The sequence below is a fragment of the Gobio gobio genome (assembly GCF_949357685.1).
Source record: "Gobio gobio genome assembly, chromosome: 22".
Classification (NCBI taxonomy): Eukaryota; Metazoa; Chordata; class Actinopteri; order Cypriniformes; family Gobionidae; genus Gobio; species Gobio gobio.
Window position 1 is genome coordinate 12,689,429 of NC_137118.1, and position 23,359 is coordinate 12,712,787.

Sequence of the window (23,359 nt, forward strand, 5' to 3'; positions counted from 1 at the left end):
GATGAAACACACAAAAAAAAGAGCTTTTGGGCAGAAAACCCACCAGATGGATTTAAATTATGTTGTGGGCTTTTTTGCTGGAGGTCCTGGAAATCTTGTTCAGATACATGGCATCATGTATTCCAGCAAATACCAACTGGTACAAAATCAAACTTGACCGCTTCTGCAAGAAATTTTATTATGGGCCGTGGTTGATCTTCAATCAGGACAAATGATCTAAAACAAACATCAAAATCAACAGAAAAATGTGTCACTGAGCACAAAATTAAGCTTCTGCAATGGCCGTCCCAGTTCCCTGACCTGAACCCTGTAGAAAATGAGTTGGGTGACCTGAAGATAAGATGCACCAACATGGATCTGGCTGGGAATCTGAAGGATCTGGAGAGATTCTGAATTAAGGAATGGTCTCTGATCTCTTGTCAGGTGTTCTCCAAACTCATCATGCATTATAGAAGAAGACTCAGAGCTGCTATCTTGGAAAAATGAGGTTGCAATAATTGGGTGCCAATAATTGAGAATAATAATAGAGAAAAACATTTATTTCATAATGTGAGTTTCCCCCCACTTTCAATTGTTTTACTTCAATGAAAGGTTAGAATTTTTAGAAATTTTGGAATGAAAGATTAAAAGGATAAACAATGCAGGATTATTTTCAAAGCCTTCTTTGCTCATATTTTCCAAGGGTGCCAATATTAGTGGAGGGCACTGTACAATTAAGTTATGCATACATATTAAATGTTTAAAAGCCAATATCTACCACAAAATGATGTCAAATACAGTACATAATATGTGATGTGCTTAAAAATGATACTGTGGTGGAAATGTTAATCTTATTTTTGCATGTATTTAGACTATTGGACATTTTAGTTGGCAGCTGAAACACAGTCAAAGTGTAAAAAGTGTGTTTTAAGAAAGTTTATGTTGTAGTGCACAGGGTCCAAAGTGCTTATAGTTGAAGAAACACTGAATACACCCGACTGCTCACCTCAGAAGTAGGAGCTTCTCATGTGTACTTGAAAGCAGAAAAAATTCCTATTCCTACCAACACTCACTTCTTGCTGATCTCAGACTAGAGATAAAACCGCAGCAGCAAAACTAACACATACGCAATCAGAAACACACAAACTGAGCTTTGCAACCTCTTTGTGTCAGTGGAATTTTTATCAGGATTTGCGTGGGTGAAATCAATACGAGCTTTTACCGGGTCTTGGGAAAAGTTCAGCAGATTCCATCACAGTCCTCTGCATTGCTAAAGGTGTTGTGACAGCAAAGAAAAGTAAAAGGACACACTCAAGAACACGCACTCACTGTGGAGGATGTGTAGCGGAAAAAGATCTTCGTATTAACTTGTGATTGGATTGCCCGATTAACCAATAATTACAACAAAGCAGTTCTCAGTTGGTTTCAAGCTTATCATGATGAAGCATGTGAATTTGAGACTGACTGTCTTTTTAACCCACCGGCTCCACATTTATACAATGCAATCCTTTGACCAATATTCTTCACAGTGGAAACTAGCCAGCCTATCCCTCCTGGAAATCGCTTTTCTTCCTTGAGAGATTTCTTTCATTTGAATTTCACTGTGGGGAACGAATCAGCTGGTCCTAAGAAACTGTTCTAAGTGTGGTCACTACATTTACTACAACTACACACTTTTTGGAACTACGGGTAGTCTGTTTACAAGCAATTTTCTGTTTAGCTTTCCTTTCTCTTGTTTCTAAAATGAACAGAAAACAGGCTGGAGGGACTGTACTAATAAATCATTCAGCTTCTGTTCTTCTCCTCTAGTCTCATAAATAAACGTGCAATGCGAATACATCTTTAATAGAGCAGCATACACATTTTATTTCTAAAAGTCCTGTAGTGACCAAAGCTTCTCGAAAAATAAAGATGAAGCTAAAGTAAATACAATGCTGTAGGATGGACTGTGAAGCGTTCATGGTAAGATGGTCAAAGGGAATGAGAGAGCAAACATGTTCTTCATTCAGTTATACATGAGAAAGTATAAATGTCAAGTGAGTTATGTATGATAAATGTTCATGACTAATGCATCATCTGCAACATATGTGAGGCCTGCGAAAGGTGGCCTATTCGAATCTGACCCTTCAGGTCATTTGGAGGCATCTTCATGTGCATAAGGAACAGCTGCGCTCTGGATATTGATGCAAAATTAGTTCAGTGGTTCTCAACTGGTCGGTCGCTGCCCAAAAATGGGCTGCAGGTCTGCCGGTATCGTGGACAGCAGGGGAAAATCAATGCCACATGCAAAAACCCTGACTGTATAAGTGCTTAATAATTAGCATAGCAAAATAGATAGACTTGTGACCTTTTAAAAAGGGAGCATAAGCAATCAAATTCTTAAGTATTTTGGCAGAAGTTCATCATGATAGAAGCTAGTCAAGTTAGGCAATTGTCAAAATGGACAGGTTGCTCGACACAACCCTTCATTCTTGAAAACCATGAACAAAACTGCAAAAGGTCAAATAAAATGCAGTACATTAAAGTTCACTTGCAGTAACCTAATTTGCCAATTGACCTTTTGTCTGTCATGTTAGTTCATGTCTTCCCCATATCAGCCTATGCAGTTCTTGATTACATTAAGAGGCTAAATTATAATGTTTGGTTTTAAGGGCCTTTTTGTTTCATTTGATGCCCAATGCAAAATATGGGTCTTGAAAAAAAACCATTTAAAGGGGTAGTTCACCCAAAAATGAAAATTCTGTCATCATTTACTCACTCTCAACTTCTTCCAAACTTGTAGGAATTTCTTTCTTCTGCTGATCAGAAAAGAAGATATTTGAAAGAATATGGAGACCTAAACAGTTGATGGACTTCCATCCCTGTTGAAAGAACCAGCATATGCTGGTTAGGTATGATTTGAAGCTGGCACCTGGTTTGAGCTAGTTTATGCCGGTCCTTAGTTGGTTATGAGCTGGTTTAGGCTGGTCCTGAGCTGGTTATAAGCTGGTCGTGAGCTGGAGCTAGTTTCTTAGGACCAGCACTTGACTGGCTTAAACCGGCTAAGGACCAGTGTAAACCAGCTCAAACTAGCTGCCATGCTTCAACATATACCTAACCAGCATATGCTGGTGTAGGGAAAAAACATACATTTACATTTAGTCATTTAGCAGACGCTTTTATCCAAAGCGACTTACAAATGAGAGCAACAGAAGCAACTAAAACAGTTAAGGGCAACAATATGCAAGTTTTGTAACAAGTCTCAGTTAATCTAGCACAGAACACATAGGACATAATTTTTTATTATTATAAATAAACAAGCAGAAAATGAATAGAGTGACAAGTGCTATTCTTTATTGGTCAGGTGCTGCTGAAAAAGATGTCTTTGGATGTTTTTTGAAAGTGGCTAGGGCTGCCACTAACGACTATTTTTATATCGACTAATTTATCGATTAATCTATCGACTAATTTATCGCAATAATTTTCAACAATTTTACTTAAAAACATTTAATTTAACTTGCAATGTTGGCCTTCAGTAGTGTACTATAAAAAAGTATAAATGTAAACAAGCCTTTGACAAAATGTAAAACTAAAAGAGTAAAAATGTAAAAAGGTGCAAATTTGTAAACCAACATAACAAAAAAAGATAATATCAGCAAATACTTTTTATATAGAATAGTGTTGTCACGATACCAAAGTTATGACTTCGATACGATACCAGACTAAAATACCTCAAAACCGATACTGAATCGATACCATGGCAAAAAACTGTAAAAGTAATTGACTAATATGACAGAACTTACTATTCATTGTTTTATCATTGTTTCAGGGTTAAAAAACCCTAAAAACTCACTTGGCCGGCATGTTCCTGCCCTGCCCTGCTTCACACAGAATATTAGGTCTGGCACTTTAAGAGCTGCACGGACCTAATTCATTATAACACCCGATTTCTCATTCAACACTGTATACGTTCACTAAAGACATATCCGACTGCGTTTACCCGAATACTCGCCAGGATGTGCTTTTTTACATATTTTTTACCATTCAAACCCAATAATCCGCGAAACTGGCGTCACGATCTGTCTGAGTGAAAGGCGGCTGCGCGCGCTTCAGGTCGGAGTCGGGCAGCGCGCGCGAGCACGCCACCGCCGCGCCACACTTTTCTGTTGCTTTCTTTTTCCTGAGCTACGCGTATACACTCACCTAAAGGATTATTAGGGACACCACACTAATACTGTGTTTGACCCCCTTTCGCCTTCAGAACTGCCTTAATTCTACGTGGCATTGATTCAACAAGGTGCTGAAAGCATTATTTAGAAATGTTGGCCCATATTGATAGGATAGCATCTTGCAGTTGATGGAGATTTGTGGGATGCACATCCAGGGCACGAAGCTCCCGTTCCACCACATCCCAAAGATGCTCTATTGGGTTGAGATCTGGTGACTGTGGGGGCCATTTTAGTACAGTGAACTCATTGTCATTTTCAAGAAACCAATTTGAAATGATTCAAGCTTTGTGACATGGTGCATTATCCTGCTGGAAGTAGCCATCAGAGGATGGGTACAAGGTGGTCATAAAGGGATAGACATGGTCAAAAACAATGCTCAGGTAGGCCGTGGCATTTAAACGATGCCCAATTGGCACTAAGGGGCCTAAAGTGTGCCAAGAAAACATCCCCCACACCATTACACCACCACCACCAGCCTGCACAGTGGTAACAAGGCATGATGGATCCATGTTCTCATTCTGTTTACGCCAAATTCTGACTCTACCATCTGAATGTCTCAACAGAAATCGAGACTCATCAGACCAGGCAACATTTTTCCAGTCTTCAACTGTCCAATTTTGGTGAGCTCGTGCAAATTGTAGCCTCTTTTTCCTATTTGTAGTGGAGATGAGTGGTACCCGATGGGGTCTTCTGCTGTTGTAGCCCATGCACCTCAAAGTTGTGCGTGTTGTGGCTTCACAAATGCTTTGCTGCATACCTCGCTTGTAACGAGTGGTTATTTCAGTCAAAGTTGCTCTTCTATCAGCTTGAATCAGTCGGCCCATTCTCCTCTGACCTCTAGCATCAACAAGGTATTTTCGCCCACAGGACTGCCGCATACTGGATGTTTTTCCCTTTTCACAACATTCTTTGTAAACCCTAGAAATGGTTGTGCGTGAAAATCCCAGTAACTGAGTAGATTGTGAAATACTCAGACCGGCCCATCTGGCACCAACAACCATGCCACGCTCAAAATTGCTTAAATCACCTTTCTTTCCCATTCTGACATTCAGTTTGGAGTTCAGGAGATTGTCTTGACCAGGACCACACCCTAGCTCTAACAGCAACTGCCATGTGATTGGTTGATTAGATAATTGCATTAATGAGAAATTGAACAGGTGTTCCTAATAATCCTTTAGGTGAGTGTATATTTGACTGTTCTGCTTCCATTGTTTAGTGAACGGTGGAAGCAGAGCTCACACACACGTCCTCACTCCTGCTGTCACACATCGACACAGATTAAGAAATACTGCTCTTATTAGAGTGCTGTCAAAGTAGCCTACCGGTAGCTACTAATAGGCTACAATTTCATATCGTGCCCAACTTACCCAGTCGACTAAAAATATTGACGTTGACTAATTATCAGTGTCGACTCAGTCGATTGTATCGACCAATCGCGACAGGCCTAGGCTACAGACTCGGCTGCTCGAATTGAGATAGGCAGGTCGTTCCACCAGGTGGGAACGGTCCAGGAAAAAGTCTGTGAGAGTGATTTCATGCCTCTTTGGGATGGCACCACGAGGCGTCGTTCACTTGCTGAACGTAACCTTCTGGAGGGTGTGTAAGTCTGAACGAGCGAGTTTAGGTATATTGGTGCAGAGCCTGTGGTTGCCTTGAAGGCGAGCATCAGTGCCTTGAATTTGATTCGAGGGGCTATTGGCAGTCAGTGCAGACTGATGAAGTGAGGCGTGACGTGCGCTCTCTACAGCTCTTTAAAGACCACCCTCACCGCTGCATTCTGGATCAGTTGCAAGGGTTTGATAGTGCATGCCGGAAGGCCCGCTAGAAGAGCATTACAGTAGTCCAGTCCGGAGAGAACAAGAGCTTGGACCAGGAGTTGTGTGGCCTGCTCTGATAGGAAGGGTCTAATCCTCCTAATGTTGTATAGCACAAATCTGCAGGACCGGGTTGTTGCAGTAATGTGGTCAGTGAATTTTAGCTGATCATCAATCACAACTCCAAGGTTCCTGGCTGTCCTGGACGGAGTTATGGTTGAGGAACCTAGCTGAATGGAGAGATTATGGTGAAGTGCTGGTTTGGCTGAGACCACAAGCAGTTCTGTCTTTGCAAGGTTGATAAGCAGGTGATGTTCCTTCATCCAGGCAGAAATGTCTGTCAGGCAGGCAGCAATACGAACGCCAATTGTGGGATCATCTGGTTGAAATGAGAAGTAGAGTTGAGTGTCGTCAGCATAGCAGTGATAGGAAAAGCCATGTTTCTGAATGACAGATCCCAGTGATGGAAGTCACTATGGAAGTCAATGGGATCTATCAACTTTGGTTGCAGACATTGTTCAAAAAACGTTTTGTTCAGCAGAACACAGAAATTCACACAGGTTTGGAACAACTTGAGGATTTGGCGGAGTAAATGGTGACAGAATTTTCTTTTTTGTGTGAACTATCCCTTTAAGAGCCACTGAATTAGTCGTTGTAGACTACTTAACTTGTGCAAACAGTGACTCCACTTCTGGACATATGAACCACATTTTAAAATGTAGGAAGTTCATTGCATTAGATGACCAAATAACTTTACCATAACTTTTCCTAGCCATTTTTGCAATAGTTTTAACTAACTGGTCCCAAAGTGATTTTTATTGGATGTATGAAATAATTTCCCCTCAAGGCGTCTTAGCAGAGTATCCACAAGTGTTAATAATGTGCTAACTACATGTTCCAAAATGTTGCAGTACTTTTTTGTACTTTATATTATATTGTATAATTTTAAACCCATTACACCTTATGTTGTGAAATGTTTTTCTTGAAAAATGTTGCTAAGCTTCTATAAAAAATAAATGCTTGGTTTAATATTTTGTTATCTAACAATGGTATTCATGTACAATTTTTAAGTGTGACTTAAATGTCTAAATACTTTTAGGGAAGTTTATTGGACACATTAAACATTTATAGGTATATTTAGGTATATTTTTCATCAAGTGTGCAGTTGTACAGTTTCATTTTTTGCATCTTTAAATAAATATTTACATGTTCTGTATCTGTTGTGTCTGCTTTCTTTTTCTAGAAGATAACTAAGCCTTTAAATCTCTTTTGTTAAAGCTTTACAATGCTTGACAACTCCTAAATAATTGGTATGTGTAAATAATGTAATACTTAATTTAGAAATTATAAATTGATTATTAATAAAGTATAAAAATAAAATTATTAAACACGTTATAGATATGCTTATAATAAAGCAATTATAGCTGTATTTATAAACTGCTTACTAATGTATATAAATGCTTTATAAATGATGAATCGACTATTTACTAATGCTTAACTAATGATTCAAAACGGTTGAGCTGCTTAATATTTTGTGGAAACTATGATAGAGTACATTGTTTTTCAGGATTCTTTGATGAATCTAAGGTTCAAAAGAACAGAATTTAATTGAAACATAAATCTTTTGTAACACTAAAAATGTCTTGACTATCACTTTTGATCAATCTAATCAGTTTTTGAGGGGGAAAAAAATATTAATTTCTCTCCAAAAATGTTACTGACCACACATTTTTTTAACAGTAGTGTATTCAATTGTATTCTTTCATGTTTTAATATATGTTTACATCAGGAAGTTTGGTCTGAGTTGTGCTAAATATATGCACAGTGTGACCTGTGCAGGATAAGTAAATGTTGAGGCACTGTTATTGAACATAGTATACTCTGTGTAAGCTTTAATGAAGCATTAATGAAGTCGCAAACCACAAACTGTGACTAACATTGTGTGCCTGTGATTGTGTTTTCTCTCTGCAGAGCCACAGCTAAAAGGCATCGTCACCCGTCTGTACAACCAGCACGGCTACTACCTGCAGATGCTACCGGATGGCACCATGGACGGCACAAGGGACGAGAACAGCTGCTTCTGTAAGCGTGTGTTCTTTCTCACTTGTAATTCACACCTGACAGGCGCAGCGTGACCTCTGGTTGGTCAGTTGTAGAAACTATTGAGTTGTGTCTGTGTGTGTCCGTTCCTGCGGCTGCTAGACAGACATAAAATGAACTTTTGTTGGTCGTGTCATTCATTTCCTCTGTCTTACAGTCTCCTCACGTACATCTGTCTGTCTGTTGTAATTAATTTGAGAGCCAGTGTTGGCATATGTCCCCTATGTCAGGCCTAAGGCCAGGTGTATAACACTTATGGTCACTGGTACAACTCTGGGGATTCACACTCAGCGGAACTGAAGAATATTTGTCTTGACTGGAATTAAGGCCAGGCCCGATAATTAGAAGAGGATTTTCACATATTCTTGGCCATGTTGTGTATTTTAATCAGATGTCTGGAAGTGATTCACTTATTCAGTTTTTATGATAATATGGTAAATGACCGTTCGCAAAGACCGATGTCCGACAAGCCGCACTCTCACACCACACACACGTTCTCACGCAGTGAAAAACACATCGCAGAGCAAAGACAACGAACTGACAGACAGGACAGAGCAGGTTACTTTTAATATGAAACAAAGTCTCAACTCTTAAAAAAAGTAAAGTAATGTAAACAATAAATACGTTTTGTGGCTCTTTAATCAGTCCTTCCAGAAAAATGCGGCTTTTTTTGTGATTGTTGCGGGCAAAAATCCTTGATTATGCGGCACGTTTTCTTAAAAAATGCGATGAAAAATGCGGGATATTTATGCAATTTTATGCGATAAAATTGCGGGAACTTGCAAAAACTGCGGTTTGATGAGAAAGAGAAAAAAAGCACTACATCACATAAAGTGCTGGAATATTTAAGTTCTCATCTTGTTTTATTGAAGACCTTAATAATGGCTCAAATTTACAAAACATTTAGTCAATCAAGTTCTGTAGCTTTACAAAAGGAATATGCTACAACTTCTGAAAAAATTAATAAATAACTTCCTGTTTTACAGATGTCGCTATACAAAACAGACATTTGAGTGCTTCCAATGCACAAAGTGCAATCTCTTAAAGGGTTAGTTCACCTAAAAATGAAAATTCTGTCATTAATGACTTCCCTTTATGTTGTTGGACACAAATTAAGATATTTTAGTTGAATTCCGATGGCTCAGAAAGGCCTCCATTGGCACAATGTACACTCTCAAGACCCATAAAAGGTAGCCTACTAAAGACGTCGTTACAAAGTCCATCTCACTACAGTGGTTCTACAATAACTTTATGAAGCGACGATAATAGTTATTGTGTGCAAAAAAAACTAAATAACGACTTGTATAGTGATGACTGATTTCAAAACACAGCATCATGATGCTATGAATCATCGAGTCGATTCATGATTCGGATCGCGTGTCAAACTGCTGAAATGTGACTTTGGCGATCCAACCCGCTGAATCGACTCATTGATTCATAGCGCTTCAAACCGCTGAATCAACTCATTGATTCATAACGCTTCAAACCGCTGAATCGACTCATTGATTCATAACGCTTCAAAGCTTCATGATGCTGTGTTTTGAAATCAGTCAGCACACAGGGAAACTGCTTTGCTCTTTTGCTGTTATTTTTGTTGGCCAATGGGAGTTTGTGCTTCATCATGGTTTCACCAGTATCTATGGTTTCTCCATGGGGTTTGAAGCTTTTCGATGACGTTCGCGTCGGGTAATCACGTCACTTCAAAACGTTCCCATGGCAATAGACGGAAATGGCGGCTCTTGTGTGAAGTAAACGAAAATTTTTCAACTTTCTGCTAATATACATGACTTTTTTTGCAACGAAAATGCGGGGATTATGAAATCATGATAGCCCGCATATTTTGCACGCGGAAATAGGCAATTTATGCGGCGAAAGTGCGGCGTATTTGAAAAAATGCGGCCCCCGCATGAATATGCGGACTTTGGCTGATTATGCGTTAAATCACGCGATCGCATAATCGCGTTTTTCTGGAGGGACTGTTTAATGTGTGGTGACAGGTCACTGTAGCGTCTCAGTTAAAGCTGCTCGTGAACCGATCATCTCTTCCTTAATTTATAGTATCAAATAAACATGAATGAACTTCAGAAGGAATGTTGGTTCAACCGCAGAAAGACTTCCGTACACAGCGTTTTTCAAATTCAAGTCCACCGATGTTAATCTACTAACTCTCTTGACTGCTTTGTTAGACACAAATGGCGGATTCGGTGGATGGTGGATTATGATTGGTCAGATCGCCTGTCAATCAAACTCCCAGTGAAGGGTGAATTGTTGTTTTAACAATGTCCGAGCTGGCATTATTTAGTATGTCACTCACATTGCAAAAACCAAACAAAAGCCGGCTTTGAAAGTCCATGCGTTTGTGTTTTTCCATTCAACTGTGCTATTTTTCCATTTTTTACCTAAACACATTAGACGGACGTGTTTGCCAATTGCACTCACATCTTTTGAAGCATCTCATCCATGACATGCCGTTCTAAAAACACAGCGCTTAAAGGGATAGTTCACTCAAAAATAAAAATAATCCCATAATATCCCATAAGTTTATAAAATAAAATATCTAGCTTCTGCCAGATGCCTTCCATATTCAACTTACGAAGAAAGTGTGTAACGCCGCCTCTCGCAGTTCAAAAACGTTTACGCTACGTCTTACATCATACGTCACGACAGTTGCACTTTTTCTGCAAGTTGAATACTGAAGGCGGTCTGGCGGAAGCTAGATATTTTACTTTATAACATGTTAAATATGGATACATTTTTCTTACCCAAACGCATCGCTTTGCTTAAGGCCTTCTTAACCCACTGCAGCCGTGTGGATTACTTTTATAACTGATGGATGCACTTTTTTGGGCTTCAAATTTGGGCTGCCATTCACTGCCATTATAATGCTTGGATTAGCCAGGACATTTTTAATATTTTTTAACTCCGATTGTATTCGTCTGAAAGAAGAATGTCATATACACCTGGGATGGCTTGAGGGTGAGTAAATCATGGGGCGATTTTCATTTTTGGGTGAAACTATCCCTTTAAATGATAAGAAGTTCAACTCTACACTTTCCAGTTTTTTCCATTCCAATGCCTTGCTTCACGCGTCTTTACCCACAAAAACTAGTTCTGTGTGAATGGCCTCTTAGAATTAAGTTAGAATGCCAATGCAAATAGTTGTAAACAAAACTGCATCAAAACCATTGCACGTTTCTCAGCAACACACAGCGGTATTTCGTCACTGAATTAATCTGCATTTAACTAATCATTGGAGTGATTGATTCAATAACCCATTCATAAAAACATGGGCTGCATCCAAATCCCATCCTGTCTGAGTAGCTACTACACATTTGAATTTACTTTGTGATTGTTAAAAAAGTATGTTGTATATAGTATGAATATGGGTTGTATGAATGAAATTTGGATGTACTACATTGCGATGCTGCTGCGTCACTTCACTGCTATTCATAAGCTGTCCTTCGAAGGATGCAGACTTCGAAGTCTGTGAAGGTCAGACCGAGCGTTGTTAAATGGGACGGTCTAGCCTATCCGCCTTTTTCCTGAACACAGAAATCTTGCCCGACTCGTGGCAGAATTATCCATTAAATTTCCAGTCTATGATGTTTCTAGTCAAATTAAGCTATTTTTCCGAGCTGATAATGTAACGTTAAAGCTATGAAAATGTTTTAAAAAAGCACATGGCTCCATAGTACCATCACTTTTGTCAGTGCCTCACCTCACCCGTCAAAGTTAAAAGAGTGCATGACATGAAGCTGCCCGACGTTAGCACCATGAAAACAGATGGCTACTCATATCCTAGAGCTCGCAATTGGATGAAGTTCGGTGGATTTGTCCTCAAAATTATGGAGCATACTTTTTTGGGGGAGTATTTTAAGTGCTGCAAGCCATGCTCATTTTCTCCTGTCAGTCTTTGGAATAAAATGCAAGGCATATGGCGCTGTATACAGACATTCTTTTCAGATTTGCTGGTGCTCAAAACACGTTTTTTTATTTATTTAGTTTATTGCTGTTGTTGTGGCAGCCAACAACAGCACAGTTTAACCCCGTACTCATTGAATTTTTTAGTAATGCTCTAAAAGGTTTTTTAATGAATTGAGTCGCTCTTTTTTCCCCCGTTTTAACTATGGGTTCCTATGGAGACCGGAACAGGACAGCTTCCAAACGGAAGTTAGAATCAATCATGGCAGCGCTCACCGTTTGCTCAGGAAATAGGATTGTTCTTATAGGATTGTTCTTGGGGCTTAGCAACTGTGAAAGTTGCCGTTGACGAGTGTCAATATCATTGGGACTGGATTTTTTATTTATTCATTTATTTATATTGAACTGTCTGAAAACAAAAGAGGATTCACAACCTGTCTTAATATTTTCCATTTATGGTCCATTTATGTACATAGTAAAGAGTATAAACAATCTATAAAATTGCTATAAAGATATGTCAACATGTGAACAGATTTAAAGTTTTTTTTTAAATATTCAAGTTTAAACCCAGAAATACATTTAAAAGTGTAATCCAGCATTTTCTCTCAAAAAATATTCAGTCGTCCTTGGCGCACTATGAATCTTGGGATAGGTTTGTGTCCTCTCGGGAAAGTAAAGTGGGACAGCTAATAGTTTGGGCTCTGTTGTTAACCTTTAATAGTATAGTAATGTGCAAGTAAGGGCTCCCATATAGTTTACAGCATTATCTTTAAGAAACGTTTAGTTATAATTTGCCAGCAGCCAAATCACCCTGTAGCCCAAGACTGGTTTCCCACTGAAGCTAAGCAGGGCTGAGCCTGGTCAGTACCTGGATGGGAGACCCAATGGGAAAACTAGGTAGCTGCTGGTATAAGTGTTAGTGAGGCCAGCAGGAGGCGCTCACCCTGTGGTCTGTGTGGGTCCTAACACCCCAGTATAGTGATGGGGACACTATACTGTAACAAGCACCGTCCTTCGGATGAGATGCTAAACTGAGGTCCTGATTCTCTGTGGTCATTAAAAATCCCAGGATGTCCTTCGATAAAGAGTAGGGGTGTAACCCCGGCATCCTGGCCAAATTTGCCCATTGGCCCCTGTCCATCATGGCCTTCAAATCTTCCCCATATATATATATATATATATATATATATATATATATATATATATATATATATATATATATAAAAATATAATGATTGGCTTCATAACTCTGTCTCCTCTCCACCAATCAGCTGGTGTGTGGTGAGCGTTCTGGCGCAATATGGCTGCCGTCGCATCATCCAGGTGGATGCTGCACATTGGTGGTGGTTGAGGATATTCCCCCCTTCCATGTAAAGTCCCTAGAAAAGCACTATATAAATGTAACAAATTATTATTATTATATTTGAATTGATTTAAGGACAGACACATTTTTTTCAGTAAACCACTGTTAAATAAAAATAAATAAAAAGCAATTTTGTAAAACTACTGTACCGTGACTTCAAACCGTCAGTTTTTTGTACCGTTACACCCCTACTAGGCACACTTCCAGGTGGCTGTGTTGAGTAAAGTTGGAGCTAAGCTTTGCAGGACAGTGGTCCTCCAGGAGCAGGTTTGGACACCCCTGTTCTACCTTTTTTACTACCTAAGAGTGTATAATGTTTAGCCAATCTCAAAATGAATACCTATTTCTTAGCCTGACGTCGTCATACTCAGATTGTAGTCAGAATAAGAGTCTGATACTGCGCCATTGGGCTGTGATTATGGGGGGTTTCAACCGAACCAGGAAAGAAAATGCCTCTGCACTCAATTGGTTAGACCTACAACCAATCAGAGCGACGGAGCGACGCATAGTTGTCAACAGAACTCAACTGCACGCACACTGGAAGAAGTAGAAGAAGAAGATGAGTGTAAACGATCTTTGCCGGTGTTGTAAAAATAATTGAAGGATGTACGGAGTATTTATCAACACAATCATCATTTTTGAGAGAAATAGTAAAGGTGAATGCATATACAAACAAGTTCTCCGTTTAGGATTAGAACGAATTCAACCCAAGCGCTCTTTGGTGACGTGGATGATTACGCTACTGTTGAGCATCTGTCCATCATCGTATAAAGCTGACAATTTGATTGGTCCGGACAGCTCTGGTTCGAGCATAGTTGCTCCACAACGGATCAAGTCCAGACCGAACTTCTCAACCTCAAATGTTGTGGGCGGGGCTAAGTTCGGCTAGCATCCAGGCTACCTATTTCTCATACTTTTTCTCAACTATTTTCTCAATTCAGTGTGGACGCAACTTAAGTTTCTGCAAAGAACCACTGCAGAATATTTAGTTACCCCAAGATCTTGGTATTCCATTTCTGGAAGTTAATTCTTCTGTACAGGTTCAACCTGAGGTCTCAATGGTACAATCTTTTTTTTAGGTTGAGTCACCATGACATGCCGTTCATGAAGGGAAATAGACAGTAAGGAGAGAGAATGTGATGTCTCACAAGCTCTTGTGCCTTATGTAGCTCTATGTGAGTTTTTTTGTGCGTGTAACAGATTGAGAAGTATTTTATTGGGATGGCAGTTGTCAGGGTGCGCTAGAGTAGCACATTCCTGCCTGGGTTGTCAAGGACTTGCTTACATGTCACGCTTGTCTATTGAAATGACTGTCGCACATATTAAATAACCATACTACTGCAGCGCCCCATGAACGTTGTGACAGGGCGTTCTGACATGAATCCTAAACACTTCACGCCCAATGAGGTGAATTTGATGGTGCTAAATCGTTACAATAATGTCCGACAGCAATTACATACGGTCATATATCTGTCCAACTCTGGCAGGAAAATCTCACTCAAGACTAATTGCAGAAATATTTATCAAGTGTTCCTTAGTCTGTGAGGGAATATCTCTCTAAGTCTTTTCCTCCCTCTCGTTGCCATTTATTTTGCATGTTTAATCTTCTGCTATCTCTCAGAAGCAGTGATGTTCCATGAATTATCCATATCAAATACAATCCATCTTTCTATCAAGGACATCAGACGTAGGGCAGATAGTCCCTACTGGATACCTTCCCCCACCTCATACCATTATCTTTGCATACCTGTCAGTTTTACATCCTCTATTCTGTGTCGTTCACGTCTTCATCTCTGTTATCCTGTTTCATCCTATGTTACGTTGTCCCTAGTCTTGCGAAGCCAGACTTTTGACTCAAGAAAAGCTAAAATTCTGGCTGTCATTGCAGCTTATTCTGCCCAAGAACCGCCCACTTAGACAGGAAAAGACAGTTTGCAACCAACCACAGTTTTCAACCTGTGTATCCCATTCTCTCTGACACCTGACACTCTTCATCAAGTGTCTGATCTATTTCTTGATTTCGTCCCACAGCACAGTTCAACTTGATTCCTGTGGGTCTGCGGATAGTGGCGATTCAGGGAGCGAAGACTGGTTTCTACCTGGGCATGAACAGCGAGGGATATCTCTACACCTCTGTAAGTGCCTGAATGCTCTTTTAAGGATTGATGATTATCATCATTAGAACAATTATGCAGGTGCCCTCCATGTGTCTCCACAATAATGATTCACAGATAATTGACGATGTGCAGCTTTTAGAGAGGTAAATAATTATGCAGACAGTTTAATTAGTCTCCTCATATTAAAGAGTTTGGCCAAACAAACTGGTGTGCAAGAAGATGGCGTAATTAGGACGATGAAGACTCGTTCATTGGTGCTGAAAACGTCAGGCTTTGTTTATGCTGTGAAGTTACCCATTCTGGGCCTTGCACTGAAGACTTTGGACGCTCTCCGTGGTGCTGCATTTCTGGGTTGCTCTCTGTGGTGCTGAACTTCTCTGGTTATACACTATATTGCCAAAAGTATGCAAGTACAGGTGCTGGTCATATAATTAGAATATCATCAAAAAGTTGAAGTCAAAAATGTATTTCACTAATTCCATTCAAAAAGTGAAACTTGTATATTATATTCATTCATTACACACAGACTGATATATTTCAAATGTTTATTTCTTTAAATTCTGATGATTATAACTGACAACTAAGGATAATCCCAAATTCAGTATCTCAGAAAATTACAATATTACTTAAGACCAATACAAAGAAAGGATTTTTAGAAATCTTGGCCAACTGAAAAGTATGAACATGAAAAGTATGAGCATGTACAGCACTCAATACTTAGTTGGGGCTACTTTTGCCTGAATTACTGCAGCAATGCGGCGTGGCATGCAGTCGATCAGTCTGTGGCACTGCTCAGGTGTTATGAGAGCCCAGGTTGCTCTGATAGTGGCCTTCAGCTCTTCTGCATTGTTGGGTCTGGCATATCGCATCTTCCTCTTCACAATACCCCATAGATTTTCTATGGGCTTAAGGTCAGACGAGTTTGCTGGCCAATTAAGAATAGGGATTCCATGGTCCTTAAACCAGGTACTGGTTGCTTTGGCACTGTGTGCAGGTGCCAAGTCCTGTTGGAAAATGAAATCTGCATCTCCATAAAGTTGGTCAGCAGCAGGAAGCATGAAGTGCTCTTAAACTTCCTGGTATACGGCTGCGTTGACCTTGGACCTCAGAAAACACAGTGGACCAACACTAGCAGATGACATGGCACCCCAAACCATCACTGACTGTGGAAACTTTACGCTGGACCTCAAGCAACGTGGATTGTGTGCCTCTCCTCTCTTCCTCCAGACTCTGGGACCCTGATTTCCAAAGGAAATGCACAATTTACTTTCATCAGAGAACATAACTTTAGACCACTCAGCAGCAGTCCAGTCCTTTTTGTCTTTAGCCCAGGCGAGACGCTTCTGTTGTTCAAGAGTGGCTTGACACAAGGAATGCGAACACATTTTTGAATGGGTTTTGTTTCACAATCTTCTCCAGGGTGCGGTTATCCCTATTGCTTGTAAAAAAAATTCTACCACATCTTTTCCTTCCCTTCACCTCTCTATTAATGTGCTTGGACACAGAGCTCTGTGAACAGCCAGCCTCTTTTGCAATGACCTTTTGTGTCTTGCCCTCCTTGTGCAAGGTGTCAATGGTCATCTTTTGGACAACTGTCAAGTGAGCAGTCTTCCCCATGATTGTGTAGCCTATACAGAACTAGACTGAGAGACCGTTTAAAGGCCTTTGCAGGTGTTTTGAGTTAATTAGCTGATTAGAGTGTGGCACCAGGTGTCTTCAATATTTAACCTTTTCACAATATTCTAATTTTCTGAATACTGAATTTGGGATTTTCCTTAGTTGTCAGTTATAATCATTAAAATTAAAATAATTTATATATGAAATATGAAAAATATCAGTCTGCGTGTAATGAATGAATATAATATAATATACAAGTTTCACTTTTTGTATGGAATTAGTGAAATAAATCAACTTTTTGATGATATTCTAATTATATGACCAGCACCTGTATGTATTTAGGAGTTCCAATCACTTTCATGGTCAAAGGTGTATAAAATCAAGCACCTAGGCATGCAGACGCTTCTACAAACATTTGTGAAAGAATGGGTCACTCTCAGGAGCTCAGTGAATTCAAGCGTGGTACCGTGATAGGTTGCCACCTGTGCAATAAGTCCATTCGTGAAATGTACTCACTACTAAATATTCTATGGTCAACTTTTAGTCGTATTATAACAAAGTGGAAGAAATTGGGAACAACAGCAACTTAACCAGGAAGTGGTAGACCAAATCACAGAGCGGGGTCAGCGCATGCTGAGGCACACAGTGCGCAGAAGTCGGCAACTTTCTGCAGAGTCAATAGCTACTGACCTCCAAACTTCGTGTGGCCTTATTTAGATTAGCTCAAGAACAGTGCGTAGAGAGCTTCATGGAATGGGTTTCCATGGTGGAGCAGCTGCATCCAAGTCTTACATCACCAAGTGCAATGCAAAGTGTCGGATGCAGTGGTATAAAGCACGCCGCCACTGGACTCTAGAGCAGTGGAGACATGTTCTCTGGAGTGACGAATCACGCTTCTCTGTCTGGCAGTCCGATGGACGAGTCTGGGTATGGCGGTTGACAGGAGTAGGTACTTGCCTGACTGCATTGTGCCAAGTGTAACGTTTGGTGGAGGGGGTATTATGGTGTTTTTTTTCAGGGGTTGGGCCTTCTCGTCCAACATCAGTGCCTGACCTCACAAATACGCTTCTAGAAGAATGATCAAAAAATTCCCATAAACACACTCCTAAATCTTATGGAAAGCCTTCCCAGAAGAGTTGAAGCTACAAAGGTGGGCCAACTCCATAAACCCTACAGATTAAGAATGGGATGTCATTAAAGTTCATGTGCATGTAAAGGCAGGCGTCCCAAAACTTCTGGCAATATAGTGTATCATGGGGGTCCAATCATGTTCCTGCAGGGCCACCATCCTGCAGAGTGTACCTTAAATACTAATTAAACACACCTAAACCTGGTAATCAAGGTCTTCAGGAAGACTAGATACATTCAGGTTGGTGTGTTGGAGCAGGTTTGAGGCAGCCCTCCAGTAGCCGAATTGGACACCCCAGGGCATCAGAATGTTCAGGCCTGTGATCGTGTGTATTTTTTTATTTATTTATTTATTTATTTTTTCAGATTTAGGAGCTGTAATGTCACAACACCAAATAAAATGGTTCAGTTTGCAGTTCTGCACAGATAGACAACAATTCAAAAGCTTGGGGTCTGTATGATTTTTTTAAATGCTTTTTTTAAGTCTCTTTTGCTCACCAACAGTAAAAACAGTCATATTTTGAAATATTTCTATTTTAATACATTTAAAATGTAATTCATTCCTGTGATGGCAAAGTTGAATTTTCAGCATCATTACTCCAGTCTTCAGTGTCATGTGATCCTTCAGAAAGCATTCTAATATGCTGATTTGCTGATTTCTTATTATCAATGTTGAAAAAAACTATTTTTGTGAAAAGTATATTTGTATACAATTTTTCCGGGTTCTTCGATAAATCTAAAGTTTATACATAAAATAGAATATATATATAGAAAGAATAGCATATAAATGTCTTTACTGTCACCTTTTAACTGTTTATTAATGCATCCTTGCTTAAAATAATTACTTGGCCCAAACAGTTTTGAACGGTAGTATATTTAGCCACGAAACATTTTAAAAATATTAACCTCACTTTTAACAAGAGTTATACATTCTTAGAGAATATCAGAAATCTCTTGTGGCCCTAGAAACATTTCAAATCCTGTTTTCCTTATTCCCTTTAGCCATATTGGAGTGCCATTACTGCTCCCAAAGGTCAATCTTTCCTTTAAAATAAAAACAATAACAAGGGATTAGCCCGTGCAGTGTGACCAATTACCCAAATTGTGCTTGATGTGGAGTAGAGTGGAAAGCAGCAGCATTAGCAGGCAAGGTGGAGCAGATATTTAGACTGTGTCACGGCTAGAGCAGGATAAAGAGAACAGAGAGCGTGATGAGACAGCTCTCAGAGAGAGCTATTGAGTGTGTGTTTGTTAAGCTGTGCATGTGTGTGTGTGTGAGCGTGCATCCCAGAGCTGCCGATTAGAATGCGGGGATGAGAGAGCTTTTGTCTCCTGCCTTTCTGTGAACTGAGAAATGAGGGGATTTTCTTCTCAGAAAGTGGAGAGCGGCATTTGGTTCAAAGGCAACTGACTCTAATTCAGAGACTGTGTAGCTTACCGATGCGCTGCGAGCTTTGGGACACCCTGCTCTGTGTTGCTATCCTAAAACTGTCCCTCCTCCCTTCCCCTTTTCATGTTTTAGTTCTGGTCTGTCTGTCCTGGCCCCTGTCACCGCTTCCTCTCATTAGGACTCGTCCTTAACAGATTTGTCCTTTGCTTGCTACTGTAACCATCTGAATTTGTCCTTTCTTTTCCCTATTCCAGTCTTTGGCACTCAAACAAACAATATTTTCGCTTGCAGTCGAATCAGAGAACATTGCATTGAATTCTGGGTAAAATTGGGTGTTTTTATCAATGTCAGGGGGGTTACGTAAGCGGATTAATTTGGGAATGATATCTATGTTTACAATGCTGCTTAACCGGCATCTGGATGCAGGAAATCATACTGGGTTTTGTTATGTCACCAGTGCGTCCGTGTGTGCATTAGATTGTTTAAGCATACGTCAGGGTTTAAATGCGAGTGCAAGCGCGTGTTTGATAACCATCGGCTTAGAGAAAGCGCGTGTAACGGAACAGACAAGTGTGTCAGAGAGGCTCAGAGACTCGGAGGACACAGCCAATGGGGAAACACCTCAGTCCCCGGAGCATTTTTCCCTTCCGCATGCTCCCGTTCCCCTCCCCTCCCCTCCTCACTGCAGCTAAAGAGAAGGTCATTCATAATATGCCACTATATTGTCAAGCTCTATAAGTATCTTATTGTAATAAGCCCACGTAAATTAGACAAACTGCCTCAGGGATTGTGCTCCTCTGCCACATAATGGATTTCATACAGCCGCTTGGGCAGAGATTCTTCATGTCCTCATGCAGCATTTGGTGCAAAGCCTGTAATGACCATTAAGGTTTAAAATGCACTGTCAAAACTGGAAGGGGCCATTCAGCTGCATGATTTAAAAGGTTAAAATCCACCAAATGTGCAGTTATGATAATATGCCATTGTCATTTACTTTTGAATATGGCACATCTATAAAATACAAATGTCTTGGCTATCTCAAAGAACTCTCCTTTTTCTATTTAGTATTTTACGTTGGACGGCGCATGCAAGGAACAGATGTTTTATGGTAATGTAACCTTACTTTTTTATGTATTAATACTCTTATCTGCCGAAATAACATTTGGAAGCCCTTCACCCTTAAGATCTGATGAAAATTGTCTATGACGGTTATTTGCATCCCTTAATTAGAATTAGATTTAACTTTAATTTGTTTAATTTGTTCTGTTTAATGAAAAAGAAACATTCCAGCTTGTTGCTGAGCAAAACTTGCTTTCAACCAGATTGTTCCTTCGAGTCGATTATTTTCAGTTAATTGATCAAACGGTTCACAAAATAGTCTGGATAATTCATTAGCCACAACAGTCTGAATCAAAATGATTTTTAGAATCTTAAAGGTTCCAAAAGTGCAATGATGCCATTGAAGAACCATTTTGCATTCCCCAAAGAACCTTTCAAAAAATATTCTTAGTGTGAAGAACATTTCATGAATGATCTAAAATGGATCTTTTTTCATTTTAAAGAACTTGCAATGAAACGTTTCCATGGATGATAAAGGTTTTTCATGGAACCATAGATCCCAATAAGTAACCATTAGTTTTAAGAGTGTAATTTTAAGAGTGGGAATCAATTGGTCAAAAACAGGGAACCCCAATATTCTGTCATCATCATTACACATATTATATTTTTTTCTTCCAACGAAAAGGATATTTTTACAAAACAATTTTTGTTTTTACAACCGACCTCCCGAGGGACAACGTATCTGAGAGCATGGAGCTCTGGCCATGTTTGGCTTTTTGGACTTCGTTTATTTTACAGGAGGAATTTCCTCCAGGGTGTATTTCACTTTATTACCGCCCCAGAATGGTGTATCCTCCCTGTGATGCATTTTCAGAAAACCAGCCTGTCATTTCCTGGAGTTTTCATTCTTTCAGTGATCCATCGCAGTGATTTTTGATCCCTTTTTGCCTGGGGGGCTTCCATGGACACCCTGGAGCTTCTCACCTCCAGAGCTCCATTGCATTGATTTTTGACCCCTCTGACCGGCAAGGGTGAGCCCTGGTCGGCCTGGGCGACTGCCATGGACACCCTGGAGCTTCCCACCTCCAGAGCTCCATCGCGGTGATTTTTGACCCCTCTGACCGGCAAGGGTGAGCCCTGGTCGGCCTGGACGACTGCCATGAACATCCTGGAGCTTCTCACCTCCAGAGCTCCATCGTGTTGATTTTTGACCCCTCTGACTGGCCAAGGCTCACCCTGGTCGGCCTAGGGGACTGCCATGGACACCCTGGAGCTTCCCACCTCCAGAGCTCCATCGTGTTGATTTTTGACCCCTCTGACTGGCCAAGGCTCACCCTGGTCGGCCTAGGGGACTGCCATGGACACCCTGGAGCTTCCCACCTCCAGAGCTCCATCGCAGTGATTTTTCACCCCTCTGACCGGCCAAGGCACACCCTGGTCAGCCTAGGGGACTACCATGGACACCCTGGAGCTTCCCACCTCCAGGGCTCCATCGCAGTGATTTTTGACCCCTCTGACCGGCAAGGGTGAGCCCTGGTCGGCCTGGGCAACTGCCATGGACACCCTGGAGCTTCCCACCTCCAGAGCTCCATCGCAGTGATTTTTGACCCCTCTGACCGGCAAGGATGAGCCCTGGTCGGCCTGGGCGACTGCCATGGACACCCTGGAGCTTCCCACCTCCAGGGCTCCATCGCGGTGGAAACTGAATTCCATGCCCACCTGAGCTTCTCTTATAGACTAATGTGGATGGTAACTGTCAAGCTCCAAAAAGAAAAAAAAGCATAATCTAACCCATATGATGTTATATTAGTCTTTACGTAAAACACCACCCATGAAAAAGCTGATTGGACACTTATCTTTTTGTTTTCTATGAAAGAAAGAAAGTCAGATTGTTTGGAATGACATGAAGATGAGTAAAAGTTGACCGAATTTACAATTCTGGTTGAACTATTCTATCGACTTCCAAACGTACAGACATCAGCACTGAGCTGAAAGCTTTCCAGCAGCCTTCATTGTTCTGCGTCTTTAACTGTCCATGCAGCAGTTGTGTAGCCCTGGAGAGCGATGGGGAATGGACTGCTGAGGGAACCTCCACGCTATTGGTCTACGGTTATGTGGGCATCGAGGTCTATGAGATACCTGTTGTGGAGTTATGAAAATGGCTTCCTGATAAAAATAGAGCCTGGTCCCGTCCTGACCCATTTTATAGACAGTATGCTCTGGAAAAACCCTCCTGGGCTGAGCGAGAGAGGGTGAGAAAGAGAACATGAGAAAGATATGGGGAGTGGGAGGCGCTGACACAGTTGTAAGGTTCCTGACAGAAATAGTTATGGGCCTGTTGCCATGATCAGCCCATTATTCAGACGACACAGGCTTCAATTTAAAACTACTCGCTTCAAACAAATAACTTGCAGTATAATGGCATTGTCTGAGCACAATAGGTGCATGTGTGGGTGTGTGTGATTGTGTGACCTAAGACAGGATGTGTATAGTGTGTGTTGCGGTGCCTTTATCTTAGGTTTGATAAATGGTTTCTATAGACTCTCTCCTCTATAGATGGTATTGAGATTCAAAATGCTTCCGTCACTGAGATGCAATCACACCCATCACGCTACAGACTCAAAGAGAGACATGTGGTTTGTAAAGGTAAATGAAAAGCCGGA

The 23,359-nt window shown here is 40.6% G+C and overlaps 1 protein-coding gene across 1 annotated transcript in view; it reads left to right on the top strand.

Moving 5' to 3' along the window:
• Positions 1–23,359, top strand: part of fgf11b (fibroblast growth factor 11b) — an 81,007-nt gene that overhangs the window by 37,617 nt on the left and 20,031 nt on the right. The window contains exons 2-3 of the mRNA XM_079803790.1: positions 7,973–8,083; positions 15,417–15,520. Of these exons, the coding sequence (XP_079659916.1) occupies positions 7,973–8,083; positions 15,417–15,520 (215 nt within the window). The remainder of the gene's footprint in view (positions 1–7,972; positions 8,084–15,416; positions 15,521–23,359) is intronic.